Source organism: Pongo pygmaeus, chromosome 10 (assembly GCF_028885625.2).
Source record: "Pongo pygmaeus isolate AG05252 chromosome 10, NHGRI_mPonPyg2-v2.0_pri, whole genome shotgun sequence".
NCBI classification, from domain to species: Eukaryota; Metazoa; Chordata; class Mammalia; order Primates; family Hominidae; genus Pongo; species Pongo pygmaeus.
In genome coordinates, this window is record NC_072383.2 from 68,551,205 (window position 1) to 68,573,570 (window position 22,366).

Sequence of the window (22,366 nt, forward strand, 5' to 3'; positions counted from 1 at the left end):
GTGGCTTTGGTCTCTTTGCTCCCTGTTGAATCCATCTTGAATGGATTTGTGTTTCATAAGCAAAGTCCTGCATGAGATCCTAATTTATCTTGTGACTCCAATTTATGCTCATGAATCCAGTTGCCCAGTGACAGCATTCATAATATCTAATTCTGATCCTCTAAAGGAAAGCTGAATACCAGAAAGGGACTCTCTCCTGCTTGCTTGCTAGGTTGGACTCCCACAATAATACCTTCTCTGACTTTGTTTGGATAGACCCTCTGGTTATGGGACTTGGTTTGCTCGTTTCTTTTCATTCAGTTTCAAAGCATGAATCCTTTAGTCTACTCCACAGTGATCTGCAAATTGAGGATGACTTCCCCATCATAATCCTAGTCCACACTTTCAAATTGTCCACTAGTTTGAATAAACCGATTCGACATTTTTTTTAAAACCTGATCAAAACGTCTTGTCTATCTCCTCTTCCTAAAGAGAATGGTTAAAGATTTCTAACCTTGAATGTAAGCAATCATACACACCACTTTCTGGATGCAATCACTTCTTGCACTGTAGACCATCCTTTCCCACCATAAGTGGATTCCAGGCAGCAGCATAGTGTAATGGTAAGAAGGAGGAAGAGAAGGAAGAGGAGGAGAGGAGGATAAGGAAGAGGAGGAGGAGGAGGATAAGGACGAAGAAGAGGAGGAGGAGCAGCAGCAGCAGCAGCAGCAGCAGCTTGGGAGTCAGCTGTTTGGCTTTGGGCAAGTTGCCTTCCTGTGCCTCAGTGTTCTCATTTGTAATGGGGTTTACAAATATGTTTACTATAAGGATTAATTTTCAAGCACACTGTTAGTGCTCCATAAATTTTTGTTCTTCAGAAGATCCAACAGTCCAATTTCAAAGCTTTCCATGTATATTTGTTGAACCTTCTAGATTACCTTTTACTCTATTTTTTTAGCTAATTATAAATGATAAAGAAGATATATTTTCATTTTATGCATTTAGAATTTAACATGGCATAATTAACATTTTCTTATTAGTATCTTACCAGAATAATTTATTTTCTCCTCAAACATATAATTTAATAAAGTCCACTTTATCTTAAAGTAAAATTTACATATCTATTGAGTAGCCAATCTTTCTATCCAAATGAATGCACATCTGATTTTATAATGAAATTTAAGGCAATGTACTCCATTAATATGTACACTTACTACATACCCACAAAATTAAAAATAAAAATTTAAATAAAGAAACTCTTTTGTAAAGGCAAACATGGGCTGTGCTTAGTTGCTTAGTCAATATTTATATTTCCAAAAAAACTTTCTTGGAATGTATTTAATTAATCAAAGACATATATGGTAGCTGCAATTTGACTTAATGAGGTCTTAAGGTTTTTGTGGACAATAAATTGGAAACAATTTAAGTACCTATCAATAAGGAAATGATTACATTTTAGCACATCCACACAATGAAATTCTAGTAATTTAAGATAACATTTTGATGAATTATTAATGACATGGAGAATACTCATAATGTTAAAAGCAGAATATACAACATAACACAATACCCTCTTTTATTGTCTTTACACCAATGCTGTACCTTCTCATGACTTCAACCACTACCTGTCTGAACTCTATCTCTCACCTGTACATTTCTCCAGAGTACCCTTATTTCTAACTGCTTAATAGACTTAAAAGACTTTACCAGCCAGAAGGCTCCAACATTTATCAAACAGGTTAAAGATGAAACTGATATCACATCCACTCAACCTCCCAAACCAGAAATCCCGAAGTCAAGCTCTCACTTACTCCCATTCGATGAGAAACTAAGCACTGTGGTTTCTACTGCTGGAACGCTTAAATATATCTTCCAAAGCTATTATATATATATATGCTATATATATATACACAATCTATATGTGTGTGTGTGTGTGTGCGTATATATATATATACGAGCTATATATATACATATATACAAGCTATATATACATATATACACAAGCCATATATATATATATATGCTATATATATATACACATACACAAGCTTGCACACTGTCACCCAGGCTGGAGTGCAGTGGCACGATCATAGCTTACTGCATCCTCAAACTCCTGGGCTCAAGCGATCCCCTGGTCTCTGCCTTCCAAGTAGCTGGGGCTACATGTGTACACCACCATGCCTGGCTTGTTTATTTATTCCTATCATGGCAATGGCTAATTTAAAAAAAATTTCATTTGTAGAGACAAGGTATCCTTATGTTGCCCAGGCTGGTCTCGAATTCCTGGCCTCAAGTGATCCTTTCACCTTGGTTTTCTGAAGTGCTGGGATTACAATGGAACATCTTTTAAAGGTCTCCCCCTTGGGCACCTACTCACTTTTCAGACCCATAGGTATCATATGAGCTTTCTGGCCAAATGTGTAATTAAAATGAATATTTTCTATAATTTTAGCAGATAGAAAAGGGAAGAGAATGAAAGAAGGAAAAAATTAATATATGGCTCTTTTGTGGCTTTTTGAGATTGAACTGTTTGCAAAGTACTGAATAAGTCAATGGGAAAAATGGGGCTTAGAGTACTTAAGTAGGTTAACTCAGATGAAAGATGCACGTAAATGTAGAGAAAGAGTACAGCTGTGTTAAACTGAGAGCAGTATGTTAGGCCAAATTATCCAGTGATTCCTTCACTTCATGAAAGATATGTTCAGGGTCTTATTGCTCTTTGGGACCAAAAGTGGGTTGCTTGCCTTCTAATGTCTTAATTCTTTATTTGGCTCCTTATAATGTTGGGGCAATGATTAAGTGCCTGGGCTTTGGAATTAAACAAGCCTGGATTGAAATTTGGACTCCATCACTCACTAACTTCGAGGCTCTCATTCTCTCTGAGCTTCGGTTTTCTCATTTATAATATAGGAATAGTAAAACCCACTTTGTAGAGTTAGAGTAAAATAAACTGAATTTATGTATGTTCAAATTGTGCTTAGCACATATATTCAATAAATGGTAGTGGCTAGAAAACATCTTCCACTGTGTATGCAATATGGCCAACATGTACACCTACTTCCCTTCTTTTCTGAAAGGGGAGAGAAGTGCAGTAAGTAACATCCAGAAGTAGTATGGGGACTTTGTTTCCCTGAAAGTGTGCAAAAACTACTTGCCATTTTGGATTGCTCTTCCAGTTCCAGTTTTATAGGTTTAAGCCACTATGTCTTCTCCAGTAATGGAATTTGAACACTGTCGTTTCAATGTTTCCTTCTCTGAAGAGGAATTCCCTTTTTCTTGAGATTTATCTAAATGAAGGAACTCAAACTTACCAGCAATAAAATCTCTTTAATTGCAGCTTAACTGTTTTTTCAGCTATGTATATTTTCATTTTTAATTTATTTTCATTTTAAAACATTGAGGTCATGAGAATATTGGAGTTACTAAATAAGAGATGGCAATTATTCATTTATTTATTTGCTAGAAAGTAGAAAGTTTCATGAAACTATAAAGCCTGGGAATTTCTAAAGATAACTCCATCTCCATATGTTTTTTGGAGGAAATGATTTTTGTCTTTTCCAAACAATGACGCTTAACACAATTGAAAGTTGGCACATTTTTGGTAAACAGAATTTTCCTGGTAGTGTGAAGTCTACTGTGTATTTCTTTTGTGCCAGACTTCTCAGTATTATTTTGATCTGTAAAACATCAGCGTTTCCTGTATTGTATTATATTTACGTCTTTAGAGAGTCTAGACAGAAAGAAATTTTTATTTTAAAGAGTAATGAATAATAAAAAATAACAAAATTTTTATTGTAATATTTGGGATTATGACTGGCTGCAGGGGAAAAAAGCACAAAGCAGATTACACATAGAAGACATATAACATAAATGTTTGACTTAGATATCCCCAGAAGGTATATCTCAGACATTAAAAAAGACAGGAGGCTAAAAATTGTAACACACAAACAAAAATCATTTCTCCAATTTCTGAACTATGTGGCCAAAGAAAAAAATGAAAACTTCAACCACCCATTGGTGTAGGAATTGTTAAAAAAAAATTCTAGCTTTCCACAGATCCATTTGGCTGTCCTGTAAAGACTGAAATCTGAGAATGGTAACAACAGGTTATCTCTGAGGACAATTATTGCACTTGAGAAAGAAAGAACAAGATATGCTTTATCCCCTTGCAGATACTGAATGGAGAGCTCTGAGCATCATAGGTAAACCAACTCTGTATCACTCTGAAATACATATTTGAGGCTGCTGCACGCAGTTCCCTGGCTAGCTGCGGTCATTGGTGCCAGCGCTCAGGCGCCTGCTGTCCTTGACCTCCGGCCCCACAAGCACTAACCCAGCGCAGGAGGACCAGCCACCACCGCCAGGCTCTGATGCTGGTCTCTGGTAGAAGGAGGTTGCTCACAGCTCTGCTGCAGGCTCAGAAGTGGCCCTTTCAACCCTCCAGAGACATGAGACTAGTCCAGTTCCAGGCACCCCACCTGGTGGGGCCTCACTTGGGCCCAGAGATGGGGAATGGTGGAAGGGTTATCAACCTCAATGCCTTTGACTCTATGCTCCGCAAAATGACGACACAGTTCCTAGAGCAGGGAGAGGTCACCCTCTCAGTGGCAAGAAGAGCCTTGGGTGCCCAGTTGCCAGTCCTACCATGGTTAAAAGTAACCTCCCTGGCTCCAGCCACGTGGCCAGATAAGGTGGTGTGTGTGGGCATGAATTGTGTGGACCACTGCAAAGAATAGAATGTGCCCGTGCCCACGGAACCTTTCATCTTCAGCAAGTTTGCCAACTCCATTGTGGAGCTCTATGATGAGATGGTCCTCTCATCAGAGAGCCAGGAGGTAGACTGGGAAGTGGAGCAGCCGTGGTCATTGGAAAGAAAGGCAAGCACATCAAAGCCACAGATGCCATGGCCCATGTGGCTGGCTTCACTGTGGCTCATAACGTGAGTGCTCATGACTGGCAGATGAGACATAATGGGAAACAGTGGCTGCTGGGAAAAGCCTTCGACACGTTCTGCCCTCTGGGCCCTGCCTTGGTGACCAAGGACAGTGTAGCAGATGCACACATCTTAAAGATCTGCTGCCAAGTGAATGGGGAAGTGGTCCAGAGCAACAACACCAACCAGATAGTGGTCAAGACAGAGGAGCGGATAGCCTGGGTCTCCCAGTTTGTCACCTTTTACCCAGGGGATGTCATCCTGACTGGGACCTCCCCAGGTGTCGGTGTATTCAGGAAACCTCCTGTCTTTCTCAAGAAGGGAGATGAAGTCCAGTGTGAAATTGAAGAATTAGGTGTCATCATCAGCAAGGTGGTGTGATGGCTCCTGCACAGGCCCTGGTCATAGGATGGGGGCATCTGCTCCCACTCAGCCTAGCCCAGGGAAAGGTCGAATGCCAGGTGTGGGCAGGTGCCAGGCTGCAAGCCTCCTCTTCTAGGTAGAAGGGAGAAGGACAGAGCTCTCTTCAATAAATACGTTGGGCCAAAGCAAAAAAAAAGAAATATATATTTGACTTATACAGCAGTTCTGGTACAATGACATCCTTGGTCTTGGAGAAGGAGGATGAGAGCAACTGTCTGCTGGGGCTTTGGCATATTAATAATTGCTCACATCATCCCTATTGGATTTCTTTAAAATATGTCACATATTACACACCCTCTAGGAAATGTCTTCTGCCTAACCAGCAATCTTAGTTTCTGCCTTCCTAAAACCCTGATTCAAGAATGAGGTAAAGCACTAAAGGCACATTCCTGACTTTTTCTGTAAGAGTGAACACAGATAAACATACATTACAAGATTCAAAGATTGAAATGCTCAAAAGAACAAACATCATAATGTATCTTACACAGTTATTACAATCTATTCTGTAATCCTTGTGAGATATTGTTTCACATATCATTTGCCAAGTGTTAATCCTTAGTACCTATGCAACACTAAATTGCATGTAATAAGTAAGTAATTTTTCTGGGGAAAATATTATTTGTTTTAAAACATTTACATACTTATATTTACAAATAGTTTCATAAATTATGGTGCTATGTTGATTTGATAAGATTTTATTTGTAATAGAAGAAGAAATACAAATAATAAGAAATTTGTAAGGGCATGAATGCACTTTGAAATAATATTTATTTTATGACAATTTACTCAGAAAATTCAAACCAAAGTGGGCAGGGGTAAGGCACTTTGCTCAGATCTATGAAATGGTGCTAAATACTGCATGAGGTTGTTCATAGTGTCCTCTTTTATTTAAATCTCTGCTTTAATTATAGTCATTTTTAATGTTTTTGTTTGCATTTCCTTTAATTCTGCTAGTTTTGCCTATTTTATTAGACTTCAAAAAATTGACTTTTGTTTACATCAATCCTTTAAAAACAATTTTTTTAAGGCAGGGTCTCATTTTGTTGGCCAGGCTGAAGTGCAGAGTAGCCCAATCATAACTCACTGCAACCTCAATCTTCTGGGCTCCAGGGATCCTTTCGCCTCAGCCTTCTGAGTAGCTAAGACAACAGGTGTGTACCACCACACCTGGCTAATTTTTAAATTTTTTGTTGAGATATAAGTCTCATTACATTGTCTAGGCCGGTCTCAAACTCCTGGCCTCAAGCAATCTTCCTGCCTTAGCCACCAAAGTGCTGGGATTACAGAAATGAGCCACCATGCCTGCCCTCATCAATCCTTTTATCTTTGTTTTATGTTTAATTAACATTTATTCTTCATTATTCCTTCCTTTTTTCTTTCCTGTTCATTTATAGTTCTTTTACTAACTTAAGTCTGTTGCTTAGATCACAAATTCTTTTATAATGTCATATTCATGCCTATAAACTTCCTTCTATGAGCATTTTTAGCAGCATCTCACAAGATTTGATGTGTAATATTTTCATCATCCCTGAATTGTAGGTAATTTACAGTTTTATTATAAATTCATTTTCATCCATGAATTGTGTGTGTGTTAAAACTTTTTTAAGTGTCAAAGTGTATTTTTAATCTTATCTTTCTGCTTTTTATTTCTAACTTAATGCACTGTAATCGAAGCATATATGTATAGTTATTCCTGGAAATTTGCGAAGACTTGCTATATAGTCATAGTTGGTCACTTTTCATAAGATCTCATACTTTGAAAATTTATATTATGAGAGTATTGATTGGAAGGTTCTATATATCTTTCTTAAACTAAGCTTGTTAATTTGAATAAAGGTTATGTATAAACTTTTTCTATATTTTTATTTTTTGTCTGCTTAATAAATACTAATATCTGGTTTTTGTTGGGTTTTCTCCCAGTGTGATGGTGATTTATCAATTCCTTCTTTAATTCTGCCCATTAATTCTTCAGATATTTTGGGGAGAGGTTATGTATATTATGCATTTCTATATTTAGAATCTTACTTGTGAATTTCACATTTTAGTGTTATAGATTGACATTCCTTATCTCTAGTAAGCTCTCTGATAATGATTGTTTCGATTTGAAAGTCATTTTCGTCTGACATTCTTTATCTCTGGTAACCTCTCCAGTAATTATTCTTTTGAGAATATTCTTTTGAGAATTATTCTTTTGAGAGTCAGTTTTATCTGACTTGATTTTTGATTAGTATTAGTTTGGTGTATTTTTTTCCATCCTTTCCATTTTAACATTTCTGTGTCCTCTTGTAGGCAGCATTTAACTGAATTTATTTATTTTATCAGTTTGGTAATCACTGATATTTAATTTGCAAGTTATTTGTTTATATTTAGTATGATTTGGATTTTTTCCTATCTCCCAATTAGGTAAAAGTTTATCCTGATTTGTTGTTTTGGCTCTTTTTTTTTGGTGGGAAGTATGAGCATTCGGCTTCTCTAGTGGGCTCTCTTGCTTTGCCCTGGCTGGGCTTTTCTATGGAAATATGTGAGGTATATGCTGAGAGTATGTGCATCAGAAAGTTTTTGCCTTCGTTTCTGTAAAGTATCATAGGGCTTTAACAACCTAGTATTACTTTTTATGTTAATGACTTCACTTGGTGTTTCTTGATTTTTGAATTCTGTGATTTCTCAGCTTTAAATACTCAAGAGAGCCTTTTTGTTTATACCATAAGAAGGCCAGACTTAGGCGAATTTCTTAGCATCATCCTATGTTAGCAGGCAGATTTATTTTTGTGGTTCACTTTTTTACTGGAGGTGTTACCTTTGAAGGTGCTCACTTTATGTAAGGTCTCAGTTCCAACACCTGGCTCCTGCAAGATCAGGCTTTGTCTCTAGTTCTTGTATTACCATTACAATATGTTTAATTTTCTGGTTTTATGCCTTTTAGTCTCTTTTTATTAAGCACTGGGATTTCCTTTACTTTTTTTCAAAGCTCTTCTTTGCACGCTGTTTCATATTTTGCACAGTATAACTGGTTTTGTAGTGGGAGGTTTTTCAGGTTATCTAGTCTGCTGTGTTACATAAGTTCTATGTAGGAATGCACAAATGTATACATACAGAGAATACACCTCTTAAACTTGAAAAATCTTTTCTATCATAAAAATGTCATGCATATTAAACAACTGTGAAGGAATTGTCAGTGGCTTAATATGTTGATAGATTGACACTGTGTGGGAAACAGCTGAGAATATTAGGGGTTATTTTTATAATGCCACCTCAGGCTTTAATATCAGATTCATAGAAGTGTGTTTAGTTACTAAGCCATGTAGTGAATTGAGTATATAACTTCACCCACTGGACAAAAATATACTATTTTTCCAGAATATATTTCAGGAAAAAAAGTTTTATCTATTGTAGCAAAAATATAAAAAAATAACAAACTTTAAAACACATATAAATTGCTGTTTTGTGAGCCTAGATGATGTCCATTGGCAGCAGGATTATGCTGTCCTCAAGGATTATAATCACCAAAGGCTTATAAAGGAATGCTCAGTTTTCTTAAATTCTTACTGTCATGGTGAAGCCCTGGTACAATATTTTTGACAAGGAAACAAACACTGAAATGCTGATTAAAATTAGACTGTAAATAATCCCAGTCAGTTGTCCTAAAATGTAAGCGGTACCTCGGATATCAGCCCTCAGGAATATTACAATTGTATTTTTATAATGCAAAATACAGAATAAGTATTCTGCAAGCTAAATCCTTAGAAAAGACTACTAGTATGGAAATGAAATCAAATTCTGTCTTTCTTGGATTTCTTATTATGAAGATACTGAGAAAGTTGATTGGTTTCTGTAACTGCCCTCAAATCTCGTTTTCTTAATGAGGCTCACCTCGCCCACCCTCTTTGCATTATTAAATGCAATCTGCAATTCCCCATCACCCCCTCCTTACTGCCTGGTATACCCATTCCACTTAGCCTGCTCTACTTTCTTTCCTATAGCATTTAATCTCTTCTCATATATTACACTATTTATAAGTTTATTATGTGTAGTGTTGTTTGTCTGTCTTCTCCCACTAGAAAGTTAAAATCTACCAAGGGAGGGATCTTTGTGTGTTTTGTTTACTATTGTATCCCCAATGACTGCAGTAGTACCTGTCACATAGTAGGTGTTCAAAAATGACTCGGGTGTGAATGAATCAGGTTTTATTTACCTGCTTATAAATTAGGATGATAATTCATGGCCCCTTATTTCTTTTGTGGGTACAAATTAGATATGTGTATGACAAGTATATTGACTTGTCTGAAAGAAAGTTAACATTCATAGGAAAATAGCAGTTATTATATTTGGGATGTATTAAGTGACTTAGCCTTTAAATGTCTCAAAGTTTCCATCTTAAATCTAAGTCCATGGCAATTTTACTTATACAATATCTCTTCTATAGCAACAGAACATGTATAACATTCGGAACTTGATTAAAGATCATACCTCATTTTTTTCTTTGAGTTTTGTGATCATAACAATCACAGGGCTGTCTTCCTGCCAAACCATCTGCCAGAAATCATCCACGGTGTTGATCATGGGGCCCTGCGTGGCAATGAAGGCTTTCTCCTTGCCACTGTAGCCCTAGTTGGAGTAAAGAGACAAAAATATTGGTTTTTAAGTTCATGCCTTGCAGTGAAAGTTTAGGTGAAAGATCTTCAATGAAATAGCTGGGCTAGCACAAAAGCAACATAGGTTACGGCTTCACTGATTCTAGTACAACAATTTCCATGGGTATTTTGGTAGCAAGTTAAGGATAGCACATGGTATTGAGGGTTGTAATGCCCAGTCCCCAGCAGAGTGCCCATATAGAGCACTGTTGCCAGAGACTCATAGTAAAAGGATAGTCATCATGAAAGACCCATTAACAATGTTGATTATGACTAAGATAAAAAACCAAACAAAACGAAATCTTGCTGGTAATCAGGTTAAAGCACGCTTAATCTACTCTAGGAAAAACAAAATAAAACCAACAATTCCAAATAGTAAGTCACCAGAAAGAAATTTGTACTTATTTACTTACCCTAATATAATTAGCATTAATGTAGGTGCTCAATGAATCAGTTACATTTCTTGGTCTTAAACACACTCTGCTGAGGGGATCTAATGAAGAAAACAAAAAAGAATATATTAAACAGATTTACTCTTTTTAAAGTTCCTTAAAATGCCAATAACCAGTAAGTAGAAACCTGTTATGTATTGATTATCTGGTGCATGTCAATGTTTGTCTTTGGTGTCCATTGCTTGATCCATATGTGTTTATTGAGGGACATTTGGGCTCATCTTCACTCCTGACATAAAGCTCATCCATAAGCCTGAGATGATGAGTTTATATTTCAGGCCATTTCTCATCTGTTCTGGTTCTCGACCTCATTTCTCATTTATGCTCCCACTCTTATACTTTGGATTTGGAATTTGTACCAGGTCTCCTCACTCCCGTCTCTCTCCTTTCCCTATGGAGGTAAATCAGGCTATACTCTATCAATTATTTGTATTTTACTATCTCATCTCATTTAGACCCTCAGGTCTCAACCTCACCTTGTCTGACCATTATGTCCTGGCCAGATCTCCTGATCTTCCGAGATGGATGAGATTAATAATCTGTTACGTGCTATCTGTGTGAGGACAGGCAAGCCAGGGGAAGAGGGAGGTTGCAAAGATAAAGATAAACATGATTCATTTCAAGCCTGGGCACAGTGGCTTATGCTGTAATATCAGCACTTTGGGAGGCTGAGGCAGGAGGATCCCTTGAGCCTGGGTGTTCAAGCCTAGGCAACATAGTAAGACTTCATCTCAAAAAAAAAAAAATTAGCCTGGCATGGTGGCTCATGTCTGTGGTTCCAGCTACTTGGGAGGCTGAGGCATGAGAATTGCTTGAACCCGAAAGGCCAAGGTTGCAGTGAGCCGAGATTGTGCCACTGCACTCCAGCCTGGACAACAGAGGGAGACCCTGTCTCAAAAACAAAAATGAAACAAAACAAAACAAAACAAAAAAGTATGATTCATTTCAGTGAGTTTTCAGTCTGCTCATAAAATAACAAACAACATGCGGTGTTTGGTTTTTTGTTCTTGCGATAGTTTGCTGAGAATGATGATTTCCAGCTTCATCCATGTCCCTACAAACGACATGAACTCATCATTTTTTATGGCTGCATAGCATTCCATCGTGTATATATGCCACATTTTCTTAATCCAGTCTACCATTGTTGGACGTTCAGGTTGGTTCCAAGTCTTTGCTATTGTGAATAGTGCCACAATAAACATAAGTGTGCATGTGCCTTTATAGCAGCATGATTTATAGTCCTTTGGGTATATACCCAGTAATGGGATGGCTTGGTCAAATGGTATTTCTAGTTCTAGATCCCTGAGGAATCACCACACTGACTTCCACAATGGTTGAACTAGTTTACAGTCCCACCAACAGTGTAAAAGTGTTCCTATTTCTCCACATCCTCTCCAGCACCTGTTGTTTCCTGACTTTTTAATGATTGCCATTCTAACTGGTGTGAGATGGTATCTCATTGTGGTTTTGATTTGCATTTCTCTGATGGCCAGTGATGGTGAGCATTCATAGGTGGGAATTGAACAATGAGAACACATGGACACAGGAAGGGGAACATCACACTCTGGGGACTGTTGTGGGGTGGGGGGAGGGTGGAGGGATAGCTTTAGGAGATATACCTAATGCTAAATGATGAGTTAATGGGTGCAGCACACCAGCATGGCACATGTATACATATGTGACTAACCTGCGCATTGTGCACATGTACCCTAAAACTTAGAGTATAATAATAATAAAATTAATTTAAAAAATAATAACAAATATACATTTATTGTTTATTAGATGTCAGAGTCTGTTCTCAATGCTTTACAGATATTATGTCATTTAATTTTCATGTAACTTTAATAAAAGTACCTAAGATAATGGGTAAGACTCCTTCCCCATTTTTCAGATAGGAAACTGAGATAGGTTAAATAATTTGCCCAAAGGTACACAGCCAAGAAGTAGGTAATGGATTCAGGCTTTGAATCCACACTAACACTAGAGTACCATTAGCCACTATGCTGTGCTGCTGCTCTCATGCAAAGATAGCCATGTAAACTGACAATTAAAATACAAAATGTTATATCCTAGTGGTTGCTTAGTTACTTTCTTAAAAAACAGCAAATTCAATGCTTTTTAGCTTCCCTTCTCAGTGGAGTGTGGTGTAAAAATAGGGGTGCAGCAAAGAAAAACTTCTTCCATTCCCATATTTTTTTAGTAACACACAATCATTGAGCATCTTCTGGGTAAACACAATCTCTTACATTCCCTACCCAAACTGAGACAATCAAAGAGGAGGTGAGGTAGGAAGTACTAGAGGAAGAAAGTTACACGGAATATATTTAAATGGGAGTTAAAAATAATTAAAAATTTAACAGGACTTGGCAAGCCAACATTTGTTTTAAATTTCACTTTATATATAACTGGGGTTAAAGATAATAAAGGCCATAATTAGTTTCAGAAAAAGACTAACCAGCCCATGAGGACAGTGATGGTTTAAAAATGTAGTCATCCAATTATCTGACACTCCTCCTAAAATAATGTAGTAGAGACTAATTCCCCTCATCTTGAATGTGGGCAGAAATTAAAGACTTGCTTCCAATAAATAGAATATGGCAATAGGGATAGTGTGTGACTTGGTCATAAAAGGTATTGGTTTCCTCCTTGCTCTCTTTCTTGAGTTACTTGCTCTGGAGGAAGCTAACAGCCATATTTTGAGGGCACTCAAGCAGCCCAATGAAGAGAGAAATAGTGGGGAACTGAGGCCTCCAGCTAATAGCATATGAATGAGCCCTCTTGGAAGCAGATCCGTCAGTGCCAGCCAAGTGTTCAGCTGACTGAAGGCATGGCCAACAACTCAATTGAAATCTCATGAAAGACCTTGAGCCAGACACTCAACTAAGCCACTCCCCAATTCCCAGCACACAGAAATTGTGAGATATAAATGTGTATTGTTTTAAGCCACTAAATTTTGGGGTAATTTGTTCCATAGCAATAAATAGGTAATATAGGGACCAATAAGGAGTCAGTCACGAAACTCTGGAATGACATCATGATCACTGTTATTGTCATTGCACTCATTGGTGACTCCTATATGTGTCAGGTAGAGCAGCTAACAGCATTTTATGCATTAGGTCACTTAATCATTACAATTCTATAAAGTACGTACTGTTAACAGTCTCTTTATTTAGATTAGGAAATTGCAGCACAGAGAGGTTAAGTAACTCACCCAAGGTCACACAGTAAGAAATGAAGCAGAGAGTTGAAACCAGATTACCAAACTTAGAAATTAACAAGGCCATTATCAAAGATGATGTTGAAAATATATAGTAAAATTTTGCTCATTTGTCACTAGGATATTTGAAATAAAGATATATATGTTATATTATGTTATATATGTTATAGTATGTTACATATTATACATGTTATATATGTCATATGTCATAGGTTATATATGTCATATGTCATACATAACATGTTATATATGTCATACATAACATGTTATATATGTCATACATAACATGTTATATATGTCATACATAACATGTTATATATGTCATACATAACATGTTATATATGTCATACATAACATGTTATATGTCATACATAACATGTTATATGTCATACATAACATGTTATATGTTATATATGTTGTTATATATAAATATATATGTTGATGTGTGTGTGTGTGTGTGTGTGTGTGTGTGTATATATATATATATATATATATATAAAACAAATAATAAGAACTTCTATCCAAGGATGGATAAAGTAGATTTGAGCTATAAGGGATCTGTTTTCATCAAGAGGAAGTCCCATTCTGCTTAAAGCTTTAGATTGACTTGTGAAGACCAAAGATGCTTATCTGATCTTATAAGCCACAGGTAAAATAGCTCCTGATCCTGCCATATGGAAGCAATAGAAGTCTAGAAGATGTCAATAAATTCTGGAAATCAATTGGAAGACCCTTAGGTGGCATCCAAGAATCCTGTTGATAGAGGCAGGCTTTCATTCAGTTTGAACCAAAACACTTTGCAAAAGATTCTAGCATGTCCTTTTGGGTGACCTAAGGGAAGTAGGATGACTACAGAGGAACTTACAGTGGAACAGGTAAGGAGTATTTGAATCAGGATATAAGCTAACTGTGAACAAGGAATTGTGGTCCTATGCTCATCAGCATGGAAGTCTCTTGGGACATGGGCCTTGAACTTATCAAAATTCCTCCTGAAGAGATATGTTGGGGCTACTGGTACTGAAGCAAACTACCCTCTTTAAAGCATCCTGGAAACAAGTCCAATCTCAGTCTTGTCCTTCAGAGCTTTCAAAATGTAGACCCTATGGAGATGGAAGCTAGCACCAAACTTTCAAAAGCACTTCATTTTCCCCCAAATCTCCTAGAGTCTTAACAGATCTATCTCTACATTTCCTACAATTGTTGGTCAGGGGCAGACTGACCCTCACTTGCATGAGCCATTTTCAATAAGAACCTCGTATCTTATTTTGTTTCATAATGTTGTATTCATTTTTTAAGAGTGCCTTCCAGGGCAAAGTTCCATGACATTGATGTGGGTAAAAATTTCTTGGATATGACCCTGAAAGCACAATGAAAGCAAAAATAGACACAGGGGATTGCATCAAACTAAAAAGCTTCTGCACAGCAAATCCACAGATTGGGAGAAAATATTTATAAATCATACCTTATGAAGGGGCTAATATCCAAAATATATCAGGAACTCAAACTACTCAATAACAAGAAAATAATCATATTAAAAAAGGGATAAAGATTTGAATAGATGTTTCTAAAAACAAGACATACAAATGTCCAACAGATCTATGAAAAAATGTTCCACATCTCGAATCATCAGAGAAACGTAAATTAAAACCACAATATCACTTCATACCTGTTAGAAGGGGTATTATCAAAAAGATAAAAGATAAATGTTGGCAAGGTTGTGAAGGAAAGGGAGCCCTGGTAGGCTGTTGGTGAGAATGTAAATTAGCATAGCCATTTTGGAAAACAGTATGGAGATTCCTCAAAAACTGTGAACGAACTACCATATGATCCAGCAATTCCACTTCTGAGTATATATCCAAAGGAACTGAAGTCAGTATGTTGAAGGCATATCTGCACTCCTATGTTCTTGCAGCACTATTTACAATAGCCAAGGTTTGAAAACAACTGGAGTGTCCATCAACAGATGAATGGATGTTAAAAATATGGTCTATATACATAGTGGAGTTCTATTTGGCCTTTAAAAAGCAGGAAATTCTGTCATTTGTGACAACATAGATAGACTTCACAGACATTATGCTAAATGAAATAGGCCAGGCACAGACAGACATGATCTTCTTTATGTGTGTAGAATCTAAAAAAGTTGAACTCATAGAAATAGAGTAGAATGGTGGTTACCAGAGGCTAGGGATGTGGGGTGAATGGGGAAAGGGGAGATGGTGGTCAAAGGATACAAAATTTCAGTTAGGAGAAATAGGTTCTGGTGATCTATTATAGAGCATGGTGACTATCATTTATGATAATATTATATATTTCAAAATAGCTGAAATTATGGGATTTTAAATGTTCTCACCACAAAAAAACAATAAATATTTGAGGTAATGGATACATTAATATTAGCATGATTTGATCATTCCACAATGTATACATGTATCAAAACATCACATTGTACCCCATAAATATATACAACTGTTATTTTCAATTAAAAATAAAATAAAACCTAAAGAGTAATCTCCAAATAACATAAGCTTTAGCTCCCCTCCCTTCCAAAAAACTAAATCTACCCTTGTTGGTAAAACCTCTCAGTCTGCATAAAATCTATTACACCCTTCGTAATGTAGAAAGACTTCTGCTAGACTGCTTTTTGTTACCTTATCTTTTTCCTCCAAGGGGTCTCGAACACCCGTGGAGCTGAATTTTAACATTGAGAGTGAAATTATTCCATTATTTATACATATCTTCCATCAATCCTATTGATCAAAACTCTTGGCAGATCACAAAATAACAAACAAGGAGGAGAAGCCACAGTGGAGCAAACAACACTTATTGAACACACTCCACCAAGAATCTCATGGAGGAGGTTCCCTACTGGGAGCCTTTGGCTCTACAGTGCCCTTAAAGCTTCTTGCCAAGCATGCTCAGTGCTGTCTGGCATTTTTGCTGTCAATAGCTGGAGCACACAATAGTATGCATGGCACAGAAACGCATAGCCAAATATGTATTTTAAGAGCTAGTCGTCTCCTAGTAGTCACCATCCCTGTCTTTCTTTAGCAATAAGGTCCCAATTCTGGCTGAGAACTTGGTAGGATGCACAGCTTAAGACTTCCCTTCTTACCACCCCTTGCATTAGTTGCGGCCATGTGACTAAGTTTTCACTTATAGCAGGTGAGAGGAAGTGATGCACGTGACTTTTAGATCATGAAATTAAAGTGAGGAGCGACGTTCTCCTTCTACCACTTCTGATTCCATCTTGCTGCCTGGGATGTGGTCATGGTGATCAGGATCTTAGACCATGCAAAGGTAATACCCTAGGGATGATGAGGTAACCAGAGAGATGAGTCTGGAGGTATAACATGGCAAAGCTGCCATATCAATCCTGGCAGGTATACTTGAGAGGGAAATACATTTTTAAATTATTTAAACCACTGTTATTTGGGTTGTGTTTAATAGTATATATAAGTTTTCTGGCAAAAATATTTCAGAAAAGAATAGTATTATCACAAAATCAGTTCTGCCTGGGGAGGCATTAATAGAATAGGTACATCCCAAACATCTGGGGTTTGTATATATTCAGAAGTCAAATTCAGGGTTTCTTAGAGTTGGAGTTCTCACGTCCAATAATTATCACGATCTATTAAAAAATAACGTTTTAGCAACATAACAAAAGGTAATCATCATCTTAGTCTAAAACTAAGTCCTCAGGCCTCATAACATTGCCATTAGAATGCACGCAGTGATTAGTTCAGTCTGGATAGCCCTAAATTGCTTATTGCACTGATTTCCTTTCTTCTGACCTACAACACAAACACATGGCCTGGACAGAAGTCTTTTTCACTATTTGGAAGAAGTTGTCTTTAGTTAGCATATGTAGCAGTTTGTTCACTGACAGCACAAATATCTGATATTGGTTAGATTCGTTTAGTGCTAGCAACATTGTCTTAAATTCTAAAATCACTTTCCATCAAGAGTTGAAAGACTCTTTGTGGACTAAAGTGCTATGGAAAATGTGGAAATTATTTTTACCATCATTTGCCTACATTAATATTACTAATTCATCTCTTTATGATTTCTTTGACCTGGTACACTCTGAGCTTTTTGAAGGCAGGGATGGGGATTTTTCACCATCTTTATAAGATCTAGTGTCTCGCATAGCAGACCTTCAGTGAATGTCTACTGCACTGATTTAAAGATCTCTTCTGTTTTTTTAAAAAAGGTCAGTTCTATGTATCCTTCTCTAGCAATTATTCTATTGCTTTTCTCTTTTAGACAGGCAAACTTCTGAAAGAGTTTATTATACACACACTTTCTCCATGCTCATCTGCAACTCAATCCTCATGTACACTGTGATCTATCCTAACCCTAGCACTGTGCAGAGACTGCCCTTGCTAAGGTCACCACTGACCCTCTTGTTGTTAAGCCCATTGATCCCGTTGTGGTATTTTTGTTCATGTCCTCTCTGAAGCATTCAAAAACTGTTGACTGTATATCCTTTTTTCGAGTTTTCTCTTCCCTTAGATTCTGGGACACAACGTTCTGGTTTTCCTGCTCCCTCTTCGGTGGCCTCTTTCCAATCTCCTGCTCATTTAATCTGCCCCTTTTCATGTTGCTAATTCTAGGATTCAACTTGACCCTCTTTTATCCTCACTTGATACTGCCTTGTTGAGTGACTCATTCATTCCTGTGACTTTATTACGCACATCCTGAGGGCTCTCAAATACATACTTCAGACCAGCCCGGTCTCCTCATTTATAGTTCAGCTTTTTCTATTTATTATTTCCTTCTGAATAGACCACAGGTTTGTGAAACTCCTCATGCCCTTCATGTGTTCCTGACAGCTTTCTGCTATTGTTTAGGTTAGGTGTGCTGCCACGGCTCTACAATCCATGTAGAGTTTCTGTGCATTTGAATGTTAGCATATTCTGCCTGTTCTGTCTCCTAAAATACGCTGGGGTCTGCCTTGCCTCTCTGTTTGCATGGCTGTCTTCTTGGACTAGGACTCAAGCATCTCCTGGTCTCCCTGCCTTCAATCTTGCTTTTTTCCAATCCATCCTCCTCATAGCTGTCAAGGTGCTCTGTAAAACAAAATCTGATCACATGATTCCATTGTCTAAATGTCATCCATACTTCCCAGTTGCCCAGAGCAGTATTTCCCAAAATATTTATTACCTGTAAATCGTTACCTCTATAACAAATAGAATTATACTATATGACTTATAAATTAAGTCATCTTTTACAAAAAGAGGTTAGTACCCAAATAAATATGGGAAACACTGGGTTAAACAAATGTGAACCATATTCTTTTTACTGCAGGACTTCTCAGGGTCTTCAGTATGTTAATGGACCCTGTGAATTTCCAAGAAGGTATTGTATATAATCCTATTTGTCCGTTGGACTCAATTTTATTATACCTACTGTATTTACATACTTAAGTATTGTATTTATATACTTATTGATAATTCAGCTTAGAGCAGCCCTGATCAATAGAATTTTCTGAGGTGATGAAAATATTATCTATCTGTGCTGTCCAAAAATGTAGCCTCTAGCTTTCAAGCACTTGAAATGTGGCTAGTAAAAACTGAGAAACTAAAGTTTTAATTTTATTTAATTTTAATTCATTTAAGTGTAAACTGACCTAGCCAAAAGTGGGTTCTGGTTGCTCTACTTGACAGTGCAGGCCTAGAAGATGAATGCCAAGAGGGGTACTTAGCAAGATACAGCAGATCCTTAATGATCATCCCAAGGCCTCACCAACAGCTGCTTTCCCATGTGTATCATATAATCTAGCTCCATGGACCTAGGGCAATCTCCCAAATGTTCTATGTTCTTGCAGATTTTATGCTTTTGCACATATTGTTTCCTTTGCCTTCTCTGCATGGTAAAGTCTTCCTCATTCCTCAGGGCTCAATTCAGAAAATACTGTCTTTCTGAAGTTCTCCCTGACCTTCCCAGGCAGAATTAGGCATTCTCTTCTTTGCTTGGGTCCCCTGAGTTTTATTTTAGTATTTATCATCTTGTATTTTAAGTGCTTAAATTTCTGCCTGCCCTCAGTGGAGTGTGGTGAGCCCCTAGAGGGCAAAGGCTGTATTTAATTAACTTTTGTATCCTTTGTGATTTCTTTTTTTAAAAATTTTATTATTATTATACTTTAAGTTTTAGGGTACATGTGCACAACGTGCAGGTTTGTTACATATGTATACATGTGCCATGCTGGTGTGCTGCACCCATTGTGGCTCACAGAGGGTTTAATGTCAGAATTAATTTCTATTAGAAAGAGTTAAAGCCCTGTTTTTGACTTTCTAGATTTTTTTTTTCTTTTCTTAGCAAAGAGGACAAGAAATCTTTCATGCCTTTCAGTATCCACTGATTGTTAGAAGTTTCCATAAACATCCTACACCATTCAGGCTTGAAAAGAGGCCTGCTTCCTTCAGTTTTTATAATGCCTATGATGTATACGATTTACTGGTAAAGCTAAAAACTGCTTAGAGACAGTTTCCCTGTCAAGCTAAATTATGTTGGTAATTAGTAACTTACAGTATTTTCCAAGTATTTAGAAGTTTCCAAAGCCTTTTTTATTAAAAATTCAGAGAGGGGAGTCTCACTTTGTTGCCCAGGCTAAATTGCAGTGGCTACTCCCAGATGCGATCACAGCTCACTGCGACCTCAACCTCCCGGGATCAAGTGATCCTCCTGCCTCAGCCTCCCAAGTAGCTGGGACTACACAAGTGCACCACCATGCCTGGCTACATTTTGTATTTTTTGGTAGAGACAAGGTTTTGCCATGTTGCCCAGGCTAGTAATTAAACTTTTTTTGTGTGTGGAAATGGAGTCTTATTATATTGCCCAGGCTGGTCTCAAACTCCAGGACATGAGCCACTGTGTGTGGCTCCAACTACTTCCTTTTACAAATGCAAGAATACAACATATAACTGAGTATGGGGAAATGTAGGTTTCCAAGAAAAACTCTTGTAATATATAGCTTGGACTAAAAAAAATGCCAAGAATTAAACAAAAAATGTATAATCATCATCATTTTCATCACTACTGTTATAAACGAATGAAAATGGGGCTCTTGAGTACTTTGCTTTTAAAACTGTAAACTTCTCTATACACAGATGGTACCCCTATTTCCTGGAATTGGTTCTGAGGTTAGAAATGGATTCATCTTCAATTAGATAGGGAGGGAAAGAGAAATTAACATTAGCTGAGGGCTTACTATTAGTTGGAACTTTGACAGACATTTTACACATACTTTCATTTAATTTTCTCAGTAGCCTTGTAGGAGAGTATCGTTATCACTACTTTTGGGAATAAAGGATGGCATAGGGAGATTAAATATCCTGCCAAAAATTGTAAATGTTTTTGTTGGGGTAGGAAATCAAATCTAATTCCAATATCTTGCTTTAGCTACAAAACTTGTTGCTTTAATGAGTGGTTCACTTATTTGCATATCTACTCTGTGCTAGGTACTTCATATAATAAAAAAGGAAACATAATTTAAGTAGGAAACATATTAGATGTTAAAATTTTAAATATAAAATGATGACCTGAGTAAATGGCATTCTTTAAGTGTATCTATATTATCTTATATTTGTATCAATACATTGACTGCACAAAAGAAATATGCATAAAATTTATTATTATAGTGCAGCACTATTCACAATAACAAAGACATGGAAACAACCTAGATGCCCATCAACAGTGGATTGGATAAAGAAAATGTGGTACACATACACTATGGAACACTATGAAGTCATAAAAAAGAACAAAATCATGTCCTTTGCAGCAACATGGATGCAGCTGGAGGCCATTATTCTAAGCAAATTAACACAGGAACAGAAAAACAAATATTGCATGTTCTCATTTATAAGTGAGAGCTAAATTCTGGATACACACAGACATAAAGATGAAAACAATAGTAACTGGGACTCCAAATAAAGGGAGGGAGGGAAAGGGAGAAGGGCTGAAAATCTCCCTTTTGGGTACTGTGTTCACTCTGGGTGTCATGGGGTCAGAAGAAGCCCAAACAGCAGCATCACACAATATACCCTTGTAACAAACCTGCACAGGTACCCCCTGAATCTAAAGTAAAAATAAAAAATTTAAACTTATTATTACAATATTATATTTTATTGTGTGCTAATAATTTTCTATTGATGATGATTATTACAGTATTATATTTTACTGTCTAATAATTTTCTATTGATGTATGATTGTTTTTTCCTACTACTTTTGTGATTTAGGATGTAGACATATTTTTATCAGTAATATTTGTTTACATTGCAAAATAATTTGATATAAACTTGACTTTAGCATTTTAATCTGAGCCAAGATAACACTGTCCTTAGAGAAATGACTATAATTTAATTTATAATTATAAATTGATTTATTCATAATTGATTCTTGCCCATCCATATATCTGTTGCAAGGCATTCTCAGAATTGTATAATGCTGCTATTATGTACAAGTTGTCAAGCTTTTAGAACTAAGAAGAGTTTAGTGTAGGTTAAAACTAAAAACAATCATAATGTTTAAATTCTTGATCATTTAATAATCATCATTTTATGTAATATTTCAAGTTTATCTCATATTACAGTCTAAATCCATAAAGAACATCTTTGTGTGTTCATTCCAGGCTTTTTGGATGCTTTCACCCAATAGCGTGGCTTTTCTAAGCTATATTTCCTAAATTATATTTTGTGCAACAGGGGGTAGTGGGTGGGGCATTCAGGCTGCA

General features: G+C 36.8%; 1 protein-coding gene and 1 pseudogene across 2 annotated transcripts in view; one reads left to right on the plus strand and one right to left on the minus strand.

Moving 5' to 3' along the window:
- Nucleotides 1-22,366, minus strand: part of PTPRR (protein tyrosine phosphatase receptor type R) — a 273,414-nt gene that overhangs the window by 29,351 nt on the left and 221,697 nt on the right. For both annotated transcript variants that reach the window (XM_054445132.1, XM_063646503.1), the window contains exons 9-10: nucleotides 10,380-10,459; nucleotides 9,803-9,940 (exon numbers count right to left, since the gene is read on the minus strand). In XM_054445132.1, coding sequence (XP_054301107.1) covers nucleotides 9,803-9,940; nucleotides 10,380-10,459 — 218 coding nt within the window. The remainder of the gene's footprint in view (nucleotides 1-9,802; nucleotides 9,941-10,379; nucleotides 10,460-22,366) is intronic.
- LOC129010634 (fumarylacetoacetate hydrolase domain-containing protein 2B-like) lies at nucleotides 4,350-5,293 on the plus strand (annotated as a pseudogene).